This window comes from Hyperoodon ampullatus (genome assembly GCF_949752795.1).
Source record: "Hyperoodon ampullatus genome assembly, chromosome: 20".
NCBI classification, from domain to species: Eukaryota; Metazoa; Chordata; class Mammalia; order Artiodactyla; family Ziphiidae; genus Hyperoodon; species Hyperoodon ampullatus.
Window position 1 is genome coordinate 27962064 of NC_136933.1, and position 17587 is coordinate 27979650.

The 17587-nt window shown below is 40.5% G+C and overlaps 1 protein-coding gene across 1 annotated transcript in view; it reads right to left on the minus strand.

Moving 5' to 3' along the window:
- Positions 1-17587, minus strand: part of CSMD1 (CUB and Sushi multiple domains 1) — a gene marked incomplete at its 3' end in the record, with an annotated part of 1679169 nt that overhangs the window by 815058 nt on the left and 846524 nt on the right. Inside the window, exon 4 of the mRNA XM_079726547.1 lies at positions 3514-3708. Within this exon, the coding sequence (XP_079582673.1) occupies positions 3514-3708 (195 nt within the window). The remainder of the gene's footprint in view (positions 1-3513; positions 3709-17587) is intronic.

The window sequence follows — 17587 nt, forward strand, 5'->3', positions numbered from 1 at the left end:
GACTTTATTAAATATATGGCTATATCCTTTTTCTTTAAAGAGCACCACGTGACTCTAGAAATGATACATTTAAGTGTCACTGTTCAGGTTAAATACTGCCACTTGGAGTTACAAAGTAAAATTTTCAACACTAGGAAAAGGTCATTGCAAAGAGATTCAGTGGTGTTACTGCTAGCAGCTCTTTAAGATGACTCCTCAAGCAATTCCTGGAACAAAATAACTAGGATGTTGGGGAAGCAGAAAATATACTCATTTCATTTTTTAAAATGATCTAAGTCCACATCGCTGAAATTAATTTATCTCCTCTAGATATGCCACATCTACACATTTATAAGAATTAGATTATCGACTTTTTTCTTTATGATCCAGTTATCCAAGATCAATGACAAACTGTGCTGTATCTTTCAAATCTGTTACATAAAATAATTATATCAAAGTCAATGCCCTTGGAAATGTTACTATCCCAAGCACTGAAAAAAGCAAAATTTAAGCATACATTTAATAATCTATAATATAGAAGAAAAGTTAAATATGATGATAAAAGCGTCTTGATATGGTTTGGATTTAATAAATTGGTGACAACATAGGAAAGCTGACTGTTATATCAACTTTGACTTTGTAAGTTTTATAATTGTGAAATTAGTAAAGACCCTTCAATTAAGAAGAAAATGCTTGGGGAGGTAGGAACAAAACAGAAACTGGCATAGTTACTGTGAATGTTTACTTTTGCGTTTTCCACTTTATAATAACTCCTCATTTGATGCCCAGCATACTTCGACTCCTCTATTAAATGTTTGAATGGGGGATGAGGTACAGCATCAGGGGTAAATAGCTATGGATTCGGCTAATTTTAAGGCAGAAGCAAGGACACAGTCACACAGTTTTTATGACTGTAAATTACGTCCTGGGGGGTGACAAACTAGTTGAGGAAACGCTGAAGACATAAGGTTAAAATATAAAATAGCAACAAAATAAATGCTCAAGACAAAAGGACTTGTGTTTTCTTAAAGAATTTAAAAAGGGGTTGCAATGGTTTAAAAAAAAAGTGACTAAAATTTGGGCTTAAGTGTGAACTTGAGAACTGAGTAAGATTTATGGCTTTAACGGAGATGCAAGGGAAAACTTCGTAACAGGAAAAAATGAGTGAAAGTTTGGGTTTAGGTATGGAGTGGTGAGCTGGTTAAGGAACTCTCTGGGAAGAACCCTGCTTTGTAGAGTTTGCTGATTTCTGGTGTCAATACTCCCACGGTGGAGGGGATGCCAAGCTAACAGCTTGGTGTGAGGAACACAGCACTTGGGAGAGACGCACACAGTCGGCTTTTGGGAAGTCAGACCAAGCAAAGCATCGCGTGGAGACAAAAGCATAACATCTGTGTCTGGGAACACTAACAGATGAAAGGGGACAAGTCAGTTCAGACAAGGCGATGGAGCACTGGGGCAGCGTTTTCAAGGGTTTGCACTTAATTCTTGCTGAGTCACTGAAGTGGTCTGGCTGAGAGAGGACAGGTGATGATGAAGGCGTGTGTGTTGGGAGCGGGACTAAGGAGGAGAGTGTAGGATGAAGGCTGAGATTCTGGATGTGGCGCTCATTTCACCACCTTGAAGCTGGTCTGGGTGAGAAGAAAAAAACAACTGGAACGGGACAGTTGGAGTGGGAAAGGGGTGACGTGAAAGACAGTCTGACAGAATAAACGGGGCAAGCAGGGCAAAATGGAGAGAGTGACTGCAACGTTGCCACAGAGTGAATATCAGACACACAGTGGCAGAAATAGGGAAAAAAGAATATATTTAGGATATCCAAGTGACAGCGTCCTTAAACAGTATCACTTAGTTGAGGGAATCAGTGAAAAGACAAGGGAAGGGACACAGAAATCTGGATTTTGAGGACACCACTCTTTTGACAATAGAAGATGTAAAATAATTAATAGCACTAAGGAAAAAAAGGAGAGAGATATAATAGACCTGAGGAACATGCAAGAAAATGAGCATTTCAGGAGGACTAATGGATGCGTGTGGTAGAGTATATCCATAGCAGGAATTTCTCTAGGACACAGGGATGATTTGAAGATGGTGGATCTGACCTCTGGTAATTACCAGCTGGAATACCTTGAACAAGTTATGTTTCCCATCTAACCCTCAGATGCCTCACGTGTAAAATACTTCTTTAATAAAATACCTACTGTGAAGATTACACATGAAAAAGTAATGCCTGCTCATAACAAGCAATCAATATGTACTAGTTACCAGCTGTAGTAATAATGGCAGTAGTAGTAATAGTACTAGTAGTAATACTAGTTGTACTAATAGTGGTAGTAGCAGCAGCAGCAGCAGTATGCTATAACTAAGATAAGTAGCATTGGGAAGATCTCATGAGACTGCAACACGTAACAGAGATAACAAAAAAAATAGAAAAGTATTCATTAAATAGCACAGACGAAAATATAAACAGACTGATGAAAACAACACATTTTGATATGAGGACTTAAGCTAAGGCTGTGGATTTGCCTGGTTACATACATGGATAAAAAGTTGGACATGGGTTCTTGTAATAAACTATAATGGAAAATAATTTAAAAAAAGAATACAGATACATCCATATATATAGGTATAACCAAATCACTTTGCTGTACACCTGAAACTAACACAATATTGTAAATCAACCATACTTCAATAAAAAAAATTCAGACATGTGTTTGTGTCTTAACTCATCATATGCTATCTTTTGGAACCTTTTGAAAATTAAAATTGTGCTTCTTTACCTGTTAAATGAGTGTGAGTATTTATTATTTCAGTGGGGTTTTGCGAGAATTCAGCGATATGATTCAGGTAAAGCACTTAGCACATTTTCTGAATTACATTAAGACCTCAATAAATGTAAGTTACACTTTTACATTTGAAACCATAAAGTGAGTTTTTTCTTAGGAAAGTCAAAACCTAAGAGTCAAAGTATGCTCTTTCCTAAATAATGTCACAGAAAAGACTAAAAATCACAAGGCTTCCAGGAAACTGATTCTAATCTTGCAACAAATCATAACGAGGAACGCTTGCACTAGTGCAATCCTTCATGGTCTATCTCCAAAGCCCGAGAGTGTTGAAAGAGTCTTCCAAAGGTATAATTTAATTATCAAGGGGTATCTGCCATTTTTAATGAGAAAAAGATAAAAAAGGAAACTTTGAAGCAAGGAGGCCATAAATGTGTGCATTAAATCTTAGAATGATATGAGAATAAGTGATAAAAATATGTAGAAGTCCACAAGGTTTGAGAAACAGGATGAAGAAGGATTTGGATGTTTAAGGAACATATCTAAATTTGTTATTGACTTCACAGGGTGCAGCTATGGTTTCTTAGGTAATGTACAATATTGCTTTAGGGAACAGAATGAGCTGATGTGGGAAGACCCAGCGTGATGTGTCTTGCTTTCGTTAAGTGGAAACTTTTCCAATGTCAATTCCAAAGCCATTTGCTTAGTCCAGGTGTCAGCTCATCACACACCCTCCCTGTATAGCACCTACCTCTGCAAAACGGGGCTGGGAAGTCCCAGGATGCTCCATTCCCAGGGCTGACGATGCAAGTCAGGATGGCGTGACCTTCCAAGATGTAGCCAGAGAGACAGCTATACCGGATCTTGTCTCCTATGTTGAATCTTGTTCCGTGGAGAACTCCTTTCAGTATTTCTCCAGGATTTCCACATGTGTGGCTGGGTAAAACTATTGGGAGAAAAAAAGAGGAGAAAGAAATATAAGTTAAAGGAACATTTTCTAGTGAGATCAATTTATATCACAAGACATGGACCACTTTTGAACTACTAAAGTTAGCAAATCTAGGACAAAAATTATCTTAATTTTGTCGAAAAATTAAACAGAGAAATGGATTTGTGTTTTGTAAAATCTGTAATTTAGTACTTTTTTAAAGAAATATTTAAAAAGTATAAATAAGTGGATTTTGTTAAGAGGGGAAGATACAGTTCTGCTTAGATTCAGTGTTCTAAATGACATCTAGATTATTTTTTTAATTATGAGATTCTAGTCCCACATAGTTAGAAATCAGATAATACAGCAGAATATAGATATCTGAAAAAATAACAGAAATACAGCATGAATGAATATCCATGCCATATTATTCCTCCAGGACCAGCACTGCCTGATACACACCAGTAATAAGTGTTCAATCAATGTTTGATGGATAAACAATTGAATTAGGGCTTCCCTGGTGGCGCAGCGGTTGACAGTCCGCCTGCCGATGCAGGGGACACGGGTTCGTGCCCCAGTCCGGGAAGATCCCACATGCCACGGAGCGGCTGGGCCTGTGAGCCATGGCCGCTGAGCCTGTGCGTCTGGAGCCCGTGCTCCCCAACGGAAGAGGCCGCAACAGTGAGAGGCCCGCATATCGCAAAAAAACCCAAACAAACAAAAAAAACCAACTGAATTAAATAATAAATTAAAAATGTCACTTGCTAATCTATCAGACTTTTACAAAAATTGTACCACTATTATATTCCAAGCCATCTGTAAGGCTCTATGCGTTTGGAGTGTCTGATTCACAAGAAAGTTTTAAGTATCAGGTTTGACAAGGCAAGTGCTGTCTCACTTGCATTTCAGTGAGATAGCCTTGATTCTGGTCTTTCTTGGCCTCCTCACTTTTCATAGTGATAGGCTTCTCTGCCTAATTCAACTGCCTTGAAACCTAATGGACACGATGCCATTTCACACTCATAGAACGTACTTTTGAACTTAATTGAGGCACCATTAAGTTGAACAGACGAAGTTGATGATTGTCGGCTACTGTCTCCATATTTCTGGTTTAAATTTAGCATATCATCAGTAAATTAGCTGCTATTATGTAGAATTCAAATAAACCAAGGATCCTACCATTTAAAAAAGAAATGATTTTCCAATAAAAAGTATTTCCAAATGAACAAAATTATTCTCCTTCTGTATCCAATTTTTTGCATTGGTATAGGGTACATTTTGGTATACATGTCTAATACAGAGCACTTTTTCTTTTTTCTTTGTTTGTAAGCAGAGAGATAAATAGACGTTTCCCAGTGAACAGGGAGGGAATGTCAGTGATTTCCAAGATTAATTTTATTTTCGTATTAAATACATACGAACTAAACTATATAGAAACACTTAGAAAACAAATACTACAATTTAGATGTTTCATATTACTGACATGTTTATGAAATCACTATATAGTCAGTTTGCTCAGTTCTAGTTTTTAGAAAATAATTTCTGAAAACAGTCTACAAAAACCTGTTTGATAACATAATAGAAAATAATTCAGTATAATCTATAATCATCTATGGGTCTTTTATAAAAAAGAAATTCTGTTTTTAATTCCACATTCACCATCCCTAAGGCAATAAATCTGTTTTTTTAAATGTTGTTTAAAAACATTTTTAACTGTCTGGAATTTAACTGTCTATGATTTCCTAAGGTAGAAAACCTTCAATTCTATCTTGGAGGATCATTTTATTTTATGAACCGGGATGCCCAACAGCCAGCCTGAGCCAGGGACCTTATAATCAGAGACAGACGTGAGACATGTGCTGAATTTCCATCATCAGCAGAGAGAGAAAAAGAGATGGGGTTGGGGGGGGATATGTGAATATGAATGCTTTTGGTGTTTTTCTTCCTTGTCCAGAATGAAAATTTTGATTTCAACCAAGCGTATAATTTAGGAAAAAAATACTAAAATGTTAATGTGAACAATGTCAGCAAGAGAATAGAAGTAACTGAGGATGATTTAAAACATTTACTTCTAGTTGCAAACAAACACGAAAATGCAAACACGCACATAATATTACAAAGGCATCAGCCATTTCATTAAGACATTATCAAAATATCTTAAATTGTGAAAAATGGACAAAAATGATTATAGGTCTACACAAAGATTTACGACTCGGACACACACAAAAATGCCAAGACATGAAAACCCAGTGGCTGGACAAGACTAATTTAAAATAAACTCAACCCCATTGTCCCTTCTGCCATTTTTATTTGAACTAACTTTTCAACCAGTTTCCCCGAAGGTGGTGACGGTCTCTTGGTGGCTCCCAGAGCAATAAGGACACATTAAGTATTTAGTAAATACCTATTGAATTGACTTGGACTCTACATGTAGTTTGCTTTAATCATTCCTTGAAGCAATGTGCACTCTTTCTCATAGATGCTTCAAGAAATTCCTGTTAGGGTGATAGGAATCAGGCACCCAGTGCAGACACTTGTGGCTGTGAAAGAATGTTGAAAGGAGCTCTGGGCACACTGCTTTCCTCTCACGGCAGGTTTCCACCCATCAGATCCCACGAAGCCAAGTTTGTACACCCAGGGCTTGAAACCTAGGCTGTCATTCCAATTAGGCTCACTGAAAATCCCTCTATAACACTTCTGCTTTGGCAAGTGCAAATGGTCACAATTCAATGACTTAATTAGGCTATCACATCAAACCTTTGACCCAACTGTTTCAATCATTAAATGGATGCCATGTCAAATCCCTTTCCAGAAGAAAAGTGGAAACATGATACTCAAATATGTCACTAATATTCATCATAAAATGGGACAAAAGGCTGGCGGACAGAAGTCTGAAATTCATCAGAGGAGCGGCATTTTTAACAGGATATGCACAATCAGTGAAATTTTGTTAGGGAAGTGCATTTGGAAGCTGGCTCCCCGGAGGGTGAATGTCAGACTATTTGTTTACACTTGGCCTTTCTAGGAGTCTCACTGCAGCTTAAGGAAATGAAACCTCAAATACCCACCTGACATACACCCCTGGAAATAAAACCAACGATGCATGATGTGTTTGTCCACAGACTGACCTCCACTCCCCCCTGAAACCTTTGGGAAGGCTTAGAACAATCCACTGTACTCATCTTCCGGAATGCTTTGAAAGCTAGATTTTCAAATCTTGAAACCTGACATGTATTCTCTGTCCTGACTCTCTGAATCGTGGCCGTTTGGTGGGACAAGAAGATATAGAGACAGCAGTTACGTGACAAGAGCAAGGAGGATTTCTTAGGGGCGGGGGAGAAATTGAATGCCATTCACTTCCAAAGTCTCTTTCTCCATGTGAAGAACAACATTTCGGGAGATATGCTGTGTAAATACCTATTATGCCTGAAAAGTTACAGGATCTGGATGAGAAGAACTCAAAGAGGAAGTGTTTTAAGTTTAAGGAGTTTTAAGTATACTTCAAGGTGGAAAGTCGTGAGGTTTGGCCAAATTAAAACAGAAAGATCGTTTTTAAATGAAGGATGTAGGAGTGGCAAGTGGCTATAGAAAAGTACCCGGCACAGTGGGTTACGTGGATCAGTATCAGACAGACTTGCGTTTCTCCTCCAGAAACAGACCATATAACGTTGGACAAATTACTTAAATCTCAGTCTCTATGTCTTGACAAAGGGAACTAAAAATAAAACCTAGCAACAGGGCGTGCTGTGACACATGTATGAGGTAACGCAGATTCAACAGTTAGCAGGGACCATGGAAGAGAATAAGTGCTCAATATATATTAGCAATTTCAAATTTATTTTCCCAGTTCTAAAGCACCATGTGGACTTTACGGAAATCACACAAATTTAAAAGTATGCAGCAGTTCTGATATATACCAACTTCAGAAGCAATAGAACTAGAAAGAGTCTGCTAGAGTCAATATTGTCATTAAAATAAGAACATAGTCATTAAAATAAGAACATCGTCATTAAAAAGGGAAGCAAAGGAGAAAGACATTCCAGTTTTTAGCCATATTAATTCAACTTCATTATTCGTGCTTTAATGTAATAATAATTAGTAACACTTATATAGCAGGTGCTATTAGCTAGACACTGTTTCAAGTGGTTTATATATGTTAACAGTATATATGAAGTCAGTCCCATTATTATCCCCCTTTTAGAGAGGAAGAAACTGTGGCACAGAGAGGTTAAGCAACTTTCTCATGGCCACACAGCTGGCAAGTACTGGTGATAGGATTTGCACATGGTGGGCCCAGCATTTCTGCCCTTCAGCACTACAATAAACTTTCTTATGAAACTGTTGTCAACATCAAAAGAACTAAAGATAATAAAATGCCATTAAATCTGTCATGTTCTCAATAGAGCTTTGTTTGATACAATAAAAGGAATATAAGGATTTGGGAGAGTTACGATGTTTCCTCAGGTAAAACTGAAGGCAACATGATTACATGGCTTTTTAAAAATAAGTTTCAAGCTCTCAGGTAAATTTGCAGCATGGGAGAAAGGAGTCAGGAGGGACTGTGTAACAAAGTTAACACAAGAAAATGACAAGTTGGCAGAGGGACTTGAAATCTTAGAGGCTGGATTTTCAAAAGACTTTGAATGGCAGTTGTAAGACATTATAATCTTATAAGAAGTGAGAACACAAAAATGTCTGTTGGAAAATGATTTTGACTGTGTGACCCAAGTTTTGGGGAGTGTAAAGTATGTATGGCCAGGTGACCCCTGAGATGAGCCAATTGGTCTCACACTTTAATTTTTCGGGTTGACCTTTCATTGGTTTATATCTTGAAGTGTAAGGGAGATGCTGTTTTCACCTCACCAACCTGGATCTACGAGCAGCTGAACCTTTACCACCCCAAACAACGCAGGCATCCATTCAGATATAAATGACGGTATATCTATGATCAAGGAACTGAATGGCAAATCAAGAGTTAACTACTGAGGAAGAAACAGCAACAAGAGGAAGAATTTATGATGGTGACCCAGGAAAACAGGGTGTGTGAATATGGCCATGATGGCCACAGATGCAGACTAGTAGCTTCAGATGTGAACGTGAGTATGCTCTTTGTTTCTAAGCCTGTTCCCCATCTCCATGGTGTACCCTAGAGTTACAAGAAAACAGGTGACAACCAGAAAAGTTCCTAAGTGTCCTGATTTACAGAGTAACTAACGATGGAGGGAAGAAAAAAGAAAACTAATTGGGACCCCAGATGTAAATCTTCTGGAATACCCAAAGTTAATGGGGGAGGAGGGAATAATGATTAAACAAAATAGAAAAATGCCCAGAAAGTTAAGATCAAGACCAAACAGCTAGGAGTCCAGCTGAGAAGCGATCATGGAAGAATGGATGCCTGGTAAAATCAACGGCTGACAATTAAGCGTAAGTGATTGACGTACAAAAAGGAGCACAGCAACAAGAAATAACAGCAGGTGAACTTTTCAATTATCACTGAATTGCTGAAGAGAAAATTGCTCGTACGTTAATTTTCTCAGGTAAATTTACCTATACTTCCGCCACAAGGTAGATCCCCAATGCTTTCATTAATGACTTATAAGCAGATATACAATTTTTATGACCATCTTTCTTCTTCTCAGAAGTGAACTTTACACTCAATACATGGATGTTCAGTTGATTACAAGTTGCTCAATGTTTATATAATGATGAGGTAAGAGTATTTCTAAAAATTGAAAAGGACATTGAAACAAACGTGACCACAAGCCCTGGTAGATATCAGATTAATGAGAGCAAAGAAGCCAGCAACCACTCAGGAACTGATCAAAATGACCTGTGCCCTGTGCTAAACAATGCTTCATGATATCCATATAACAAGGACAGTAAGACCCACTCCAAAGGTTAAATGTTACACTAAATACCACTAGGGATGGTTAACAAAATTGAATTAAAGTGATTCTAGAAAACAATTCTAAACTCTTTCTGAGTCACAGTTCATTTATTAATTCAAATTTTAAAAAATCTCACTATAACACTTCTTCTATGGGCTAAGTTAGAGTATCAGGTATTGGATTTACCTTCCTGCTTTAATGAAGTTTAAAAAAAATCAAAATTTATTTTTTTAAAATGGCTCTCAAAGCACTGGACATCAGTCCGTGTTGGAACACGACCCTTGAGAAATGGGAATTAAAATGAGAATCCCTAAAATTTCTCTAGCTTATTTCTTGGAGAGAGTTAGGGACCAAAGGTGCAGGGAATAGAAACCCAGGTTGAGTCCGACAGTCCCCCTGAGTTGACACAGAGATGAGAGCCCCGGGGTGTCAGAGAAGCTAAATTTCACAGGAGGAAGAGGGCTCCAGAGACCTACAGAGGGCCCCTCTTGAATATGGGGTGAGTTCTTACGAATGCATGTATGGAAAGAAATGACCCAAGGCTAGTGAAAGAATTATCAAGGGACTAGAAGCAAAAGGGCCCAGGATGCTTGCAGGGCTGAGAAGAATACCTTTCCCAACAGTGGGAACAAAAACCTCCATCATTTCACTGGACACAGGTTAATGTACCAAGAAGGCTCTAAGCTCAGCAGTGGGGAAAACACACTCTAGAGTGAATGCTGCCTGAGTCACGTATCAGAAATCTTACAAGCAACCGGATCAGAGTCGGGCGAGGCTAGTGAGGGGCCTTGCATGGAGAATCTGAGGGGCTCTCACTACCTGGGTTATTCAACTGCACGGTCATCACCGGCACAGCCTGAGAGTGAACGTCCACTTAAACTTTCACCCGAGGTTCCTAACTTGACTCACTCCTCATGCAGCCTGAAAAAGCAGTATCTGTAAGGATCCAACTGTTCCAAGAACTTTAACTACATCCAAAAATCTTCTGGGGAATACAAAAATATCCAACACCCTCCAAATTAAGATTCACGATATCTGGTATCCAATCAAGCATGCCAACAGGCAAGACGATAAAATCCATAATGAGGAAAAAGAAGAATAAAAAATTAGCCAGAATTGACACAGATGGCTGAATTAGCAGACAACAGCATTAAAATGGTTATAATAATTGTATTCTATGTCTTGAAGAAGGTAAAGACCAAACACGTTAACTAGACACGTGGGGGGGGAAAGGCAGAGATGATTAGATTGGATTTAAAAAAGGCAGTGATACACTGATGCCAAGAAACACACTTTAAAGACACAAAGCAACAAAAGTAAAATGAGAAGTATTAATCAAAAGAATACTAACATTAATCAAAAGAACACTTAAGTTGCTATGCTAACATCACACAGTTTTGTTTTTTGTTTTTTGTTTTTTTTTGTGGTACGTGGGCCTCTCACTGTTGTGGCCTCTCCCGTTGCGGAGCACAGGCTCCGGACGCGCAGGCTCAGCGGCCATGGCTCACGGGCCCAGCCGCTCCGCGGCATGTGGGATCTTCCCGGACCAGGGCACGAACCCGCGTTCTCTGCATCGGCAGGCGGACTCTCAACCACTGCGCCACCAGGGAAGCCCTATCACACAGTTTTAATGCAATATAATATAACCAAGGATAAAGAGGGTTATCTCACAATGTTAAAAGGGTGAACACAGCAATCCTAAACATTTGTGTATCGGACAACAAAGCTTCAAAATACATGAGGCAAACACTGATAGAACTGCAAGGAGAAATGAATAAAACCAAGTTATAGTTGGAGATTTCCACACTACTCTCTTAATTGACAGAAAATCACTAAGCATACAGAAGCCTTGAACAAAACTATCAACCAACTTCTAATCAATAGTTAAAAAAATAAGTCAAAAGTGATATTAGGAAATCTTTGAACTAGACGAACATGTTAAAACAACATATCAAAGTTGTGGGATGCATTGATAATCATGCTGTTAGGAAAAGTCGCAGCATACAGAGTTTATATCATGAAAGGAGAAAGAGCTCAAACAAATCACTTAAGACTCCATCACGAGTAACTGAAAAAGACACTGTCAAGTACTTAAGACAAAAGTAGACATCATACGTCAATAAAGCTGTTAACAAATAATGTCAATATACTTCACACCTCCTTTCCCCCACAAATACATTCCAAGTTGTTATCAGTGATCCGACTGCAAAGATGAAGATGCCTTAGCTCCTGCCCTGGAGATGGCACACAGTCTGGGAGACAGCAGATGAGGAAACAGTTTCAACAAAGCATCTTAGCTGACGCAGAGGCTTGTGGATAGACTATGAGGGTAAGAAGGAGTTGTGAAGGTCTGAACAAAGGAAGAGACTTAAAAGAAGGAAACCCATCTCTCTCTCTAGCTCTAGCTCTATTTCAAGCAGACTGCTGGAAGGGACTTCCGGCCAGGGAAAACATGAAGCATGCAGACATGCGACACTTTGGAAGGAGGAGTTTTGGAGAAAACACACAGGTGCAGGTAGCCTCTGGGGGCTGCTGGGTATCCATCTTGAAAAGGTGACATGAATGCAGAATGGTCAGTTTGTAGTTATAAAAGACCAAGTGTATTCTTATAACCTTACCAGTGGAAGGCTGTAGGTGATGGTCAACATTTATTACAGTGCTTCAAATCACAATTTTAATTACCTTAAAATTATAATATTTAGCACTTGCTGAACATCTGGGTTAAACACTCAGACACTTCATCTATGCTACTGCTAACTCCCCAAAGAGGCATCATTTTCCAAATTTACCTATAAAGAAGATGGGGAACTTGGTTGAGGTAACACAGATGAACCCACGTCTGTATAAACCTGGGACATTTCCACCACCATACTGCTTGTGTTGATATAACTGAAATGCTTTGAAATAGAACTGTAATGTTAGAAATAATTTGGGGACAGTTTAATGGGAAAAAAAGCTGAAGAACTAGGAACTAGGATCTTGTCCTTTCTTGCCCTATTAGCCGTCTTCCTCTGTGATATCATATTTTATTTTCCATCTTAACAGTGAGAAACAGAAAGAGAGAAGGATAAACTCATCAATTATATAAGGTGAGAATTCTGTACAACAACTGCTATTTCAACGTATATAAGTTCTGGTGCCTTTCTCCACACTTCTTCCTGTGAAGTGAAAAATGCAAATGCCAAAGGGAAATTGGAGAAAGCATCTTTGAGGATTACTGTAACATTTAAAACTTAAACAAAATACAGTTATCATTTATTATTTCCTTCCTGGGACACTGTCTTAAGCCACAGAAAATCCAGTCAAGATTTTTCTATTCCAAACTCTAAGCTCCTTCCTCCCTCACTATTATTTTTTCCTTCTAAATTTATTGAGCTACAATTGATACTAAGCTCTATATTAGTTGAGGGTGTACGGCATACTGATTTGACCTACACACGTTACCTACATCGTGAAATGACGACCACAATAACTGCAGTGAACATCCATGATCTCGTATAGACACAAAAAAAAGAAAAAGAAAAAAATGTTTCCTTGTGATGAGAACTCTTAGGATTCTCAACTCCAGGCTCCAAGATTCTTAACCATAAAAGGGGCTCAGCTTGATTTACCTGCAGTCATGTCCCTCCAGAGGGAGGGATGAGGAAACTTCATTCTCCAGGTGATGCTACCTCCGACTGAGCAACAAGAAGCCTCCCTTCATCCAGGCCTCAATCGCAGAGCCACAGCCTGGTTCCCTGGGACGCCGACCCTTGACACAGGGGTTGGGTGCAGGCACCTAACCTGGTGGGGCTGGGGGAGGAGAGGCAGCAGGGCTGGGCAGAGAAAGGTACTGCGCTGCAGGGCAGTCATGACAGAGCCGCAGACCATCCTCCAGGGGGCTCTGGGTTTGGGTTGGTTTCCGGATTGTCTCAACTTGGGGTGAGGCCACAGCCCTTCCAGCAGACTACCCAGTTATGAGATGAGCCCCGCCCCCCACCACAAACACACACACTGACAGGTGTCACCTTAGACGCAGCAGCTCCCTCTGGCCAGGATCAGTTCCCGGAGATGGTCTTAAGCAAGAGTTTCCAGCTGCCAAACCCCGGCACCCCACACCTTCTGGCCCTGACCCACCTCTCCAGGGGCCCACTGGCATCACGAGAAAGGCCACACCCTTCCTTGTCCACTACCTTCTCACCTTCTGTGTTATTGCCACCTAGTACCTGAATGCAAAGCTTTCTGGTAACAGCTTTTCTTGTAAACCTGAAGGTTTAGGTATATTCCAGGAAATTAAAAAAAAAAAAGAACACCTCCATGAACTACATATTAAATAGGACTAGTTTCAGATCCCACAGGGAAGTAAAAAATACAAACAAACAAACAGAGTTAAACCTTCCACTGCAGTGAGGAGGCCTGGGGACAATCAACCTCACCTGGAGGCTGCTGGGGAGAAGGTCTGCCCCTCCCCCAGGGCATGAGGACACCCAAATCAGCACGAAGCAGTTACAAAAGAGGGGTCTGCACCCTCAGAGCCCCCCAAATGAGGAACGGGACGAAAGGCAGAGGAGGGGTTTATCACCGGCAAAGCCCGTTAATAATTGACGCCTGTGGGCCCCCTGGAGAAGTGGGTCAGGGCCAGAAGGTGTGGGGTGCCGGGTTTGGGAGGCGGAGGGGACAGTGGGTGAGCAGCTTGGCACTAAGGAACTCACGAGCAAGAGGAAAGATGAAGACTCTTATTTTTTCCAACTGTTCTAAAGGAAGAGCATCCTCGCAGGGGCAGGCAGACAAAAAGCTTATCAGCTGTGCATGATATGAGCAGATTGAATGTTTCAAGGACAGTATAATTTAAAACAGTGCTCCCTTAGTGCTAATCAATGGAAAGTGCTAGCAGCAGGTGGAGATCACTAGCTTGGAGCCATCTGACAGGCTCCTGATGCTGGAGTCCAAATGCCGAGCTGAACACGAGGGGAGGAGAGCCGGGCCCAAACAGAGCCAGGGCCCCCCGGACACGGGTGCAGTCATGGCTCCAACAGGGTGCAGAGTTTTTAGCATGAAACAAACTCAAGAATATTCATGCTATTAGTGGTGACTTAGGAAAAGAGCAAATTACTTTTAGGAAGAGAGTTATAGCAGAAATCATTTTAAAGAGACAACACAGTACTCAAAGCAATAACTATAAGATTCAAAGGCTAAAATAAAACATGAGAACACAAGTGACCTATAAAATACAAAGATTAAATTACACACAGAGGTAATTTTCAGCCATTACAAGAGATGGCGTTTCCACATCCTGATCACGCACTGTTTCTTTCAGGCTCTTGGCATTGCCTGATTGTTTTTTTTTTAACATTAGGATATTTATGCCTATATTCATGTACACGTACACAACACATACACACACCCACACGTGTGTCTTATGAAGTGCATAGAAAAATATACGTCTGAGTAATTCAAATCAAGTACATACATTAGATCCCTGTACACGGAAGTAGATATAATTTAAAATAATGGTTCTATAATTTCATTTAGATACATAGCATAGGTTTTATAGCAATTAAAAGCACTTCTTTTAATTTTAACATACATTTGTACAGAAAATAATGAAAGGAGTTTAATGATTTCTAAGAGTCATATGGCTTTATCTATTATTTCCAATTAATAAATTCTTGGCTGTCACTCAGGCTAACCTGACTTTTTCTTCATTGGGAGCCTGCACCTACCTTCTAAAAATAGTCTTAAATTAAAGCTATGGACATAAGCAGTTTCAGTTTACCAGGCATTGGTATATTACTAATTTATGATTTTCATATTCATTTGAACTTAAAAGCTTTTTCCATGATTGAATTCATATAAAGAGCTCAAGCTTTATTAAAAAGAAAGTCTTTTGGAAAAGGTTAAAACATGCTTCTTTGTCATGTATTAACACACACACACACACACACACACACACACACACCCCCTCTGCAATATCCCTCTGGCTATCCCTTCTCCTGTGCATTTTTCCATCCATTTTCGGCACCACGGAAAGGGACCTTTTTACAACACAGTCAGGTCAGGCCCACCCCTACTGAGGGCCTTCCTACTGAAGTCAGAATAAAACCCAGACCCCCTAGTAGGTGCTGCGACACCCACGTGGCCCAGCCCCTCACTACTTCTCTGACCATAACTCCTAAACCTCTCGTTGTGCGTCAGCCTCATAGGTCTTCCCCAAGGTTTTTTTTTTTTTTTTTTTTTTTTTTGCGGTACGCGGGCTTCTCACCGTTGTGGCTCCTCCCGTTGCGGAGCGCAGGCTCCGGACGCGCAGGCTCAGCGGCCATGGCTCACGGGCCCAGCCGCTCCGCGGCATGTGGGATCTTCCCGGACCGGGGCACGAACCCGTGTCCCCTGCACCGGCAGGCGGACTCTCAACCACTGCGCCACCAGGGAAGCCCTTCCACCAAGGTTCTTGAAGAGGATGCGGAGCGCCCTCCCCCCTCTGAGCCCGCACAAGCTTTATTACCACTGCGCCACCAGGGAAGCCCTTCCACCAAGGTTCTTGAAGAGGATGCGGAGCGCCCTCCCCGCTCTGAGCCCGCACAAGCTTTATTACCACTGCGCCACCAGGGAAGCCCTTCCACCAAGGTTCTTGAAGAGGATGCGGAGCGCCCTCCCCGCTCTGAGCCCGCACAAGCTTTATCACCGCTGCTCAGATTACGGCCCCCTCCACCCCTCCCCAGACCTTCACGTGATGTTCGTTATCCCTCGCGTCTCAGCTTGATCACCATCATTTTTCAAAGCTCTCTCGTCCAGCTGACCTAAAATAACTCTGTTCTTCCCTCTTAGTATTTTCTATCGCGTCATGTTTTAGTTTCTTCCCATCAGTACTACACTTTTAAATGACTTCACTTGCTTGCTTACCGGTATCTATTCCACCCCAGAATTGAGTTGAAGGAGAGAAGGCTTACTAGTTCTCTGATTGACGTTTGTATCCACAACACCTGCAATAGCACTTAATGTATAGTGGAGACTTCATACACGCCGTATGGAATAAATGAATTAATCACTGAATGAGTGAATGAATGCACACACTGGTTGGGTGGGAAATTCTGAATTCCCAAGAAGTGGAATCTTTATCTTAATCAGAGTCTTTATCTGATGATGACAATTCTTAACATCTTAGGAAAGATCCTGAAACTCAAAGAGAATTTCAAACACTCCAGGAATAAATAGTGGGTTGGCCAAAAAGTTCATTTGGTTTTAAGTAAAAATAAAAGACATTTTTCATTTTCACGAACTTCACTGAACACCATATTCACTAGCCGAATGAACTTTTTGGCCAACCCAATACAAGCGGGCCTGTACACGAAGCCTGAATTAATCTCCATTCACATCAATGAGGAGGACTCACGTGCTCTGGACAGGAAAGGCAGGCCCTGGACATTGCAGGAGCCACGTGACCTAAGCTAACATACAGAGACCTACAACACTCACTCCTGTAAGGTGCTAAAAGCCTGCTCTTTATTTGTTTCCAAGTGTAGTGCCCTGAGTTACAGCAGCCTTTTTAAAAGAGAGAACCAGGAAACAAAAAGAAAAAAGGGCAAAAGGATCCCGCTGGGAATCTGTGCTGTGAGCAGACCTCCTGTGGACAAAGTCTTGTGGGAACAACGCCAAACTTGGTGGATTTCTTCAAGTGTGCACATAAATTCATCTAGGTTTTGAAGAGTCAAGAAAATAGATGACAAAGTCAAGTCAGACTAGGCAGTTTCTTTAAACTTTGGCTTGACACCGGAGGGCTGAGCAAGTCCCATAGCGTACGTTAGCTAAATGAAGCTGCAAGGTTGAAAATGCTGGAGCAGAATTAAAAGCACTCTGTGAATATAAAGAGAATGGCACGTAGGAAATCAGTTCTGAGAGGCAGCATCCCATAATCAGGTGGATTTCTAATATCAACATGATCAATATTTTGCTCACCACATTATATGAGAACAAATTACATTCAGATAACTTGTCATGTATAGCATAAGGGGTGTGCAAGGGCTTCTAGATTT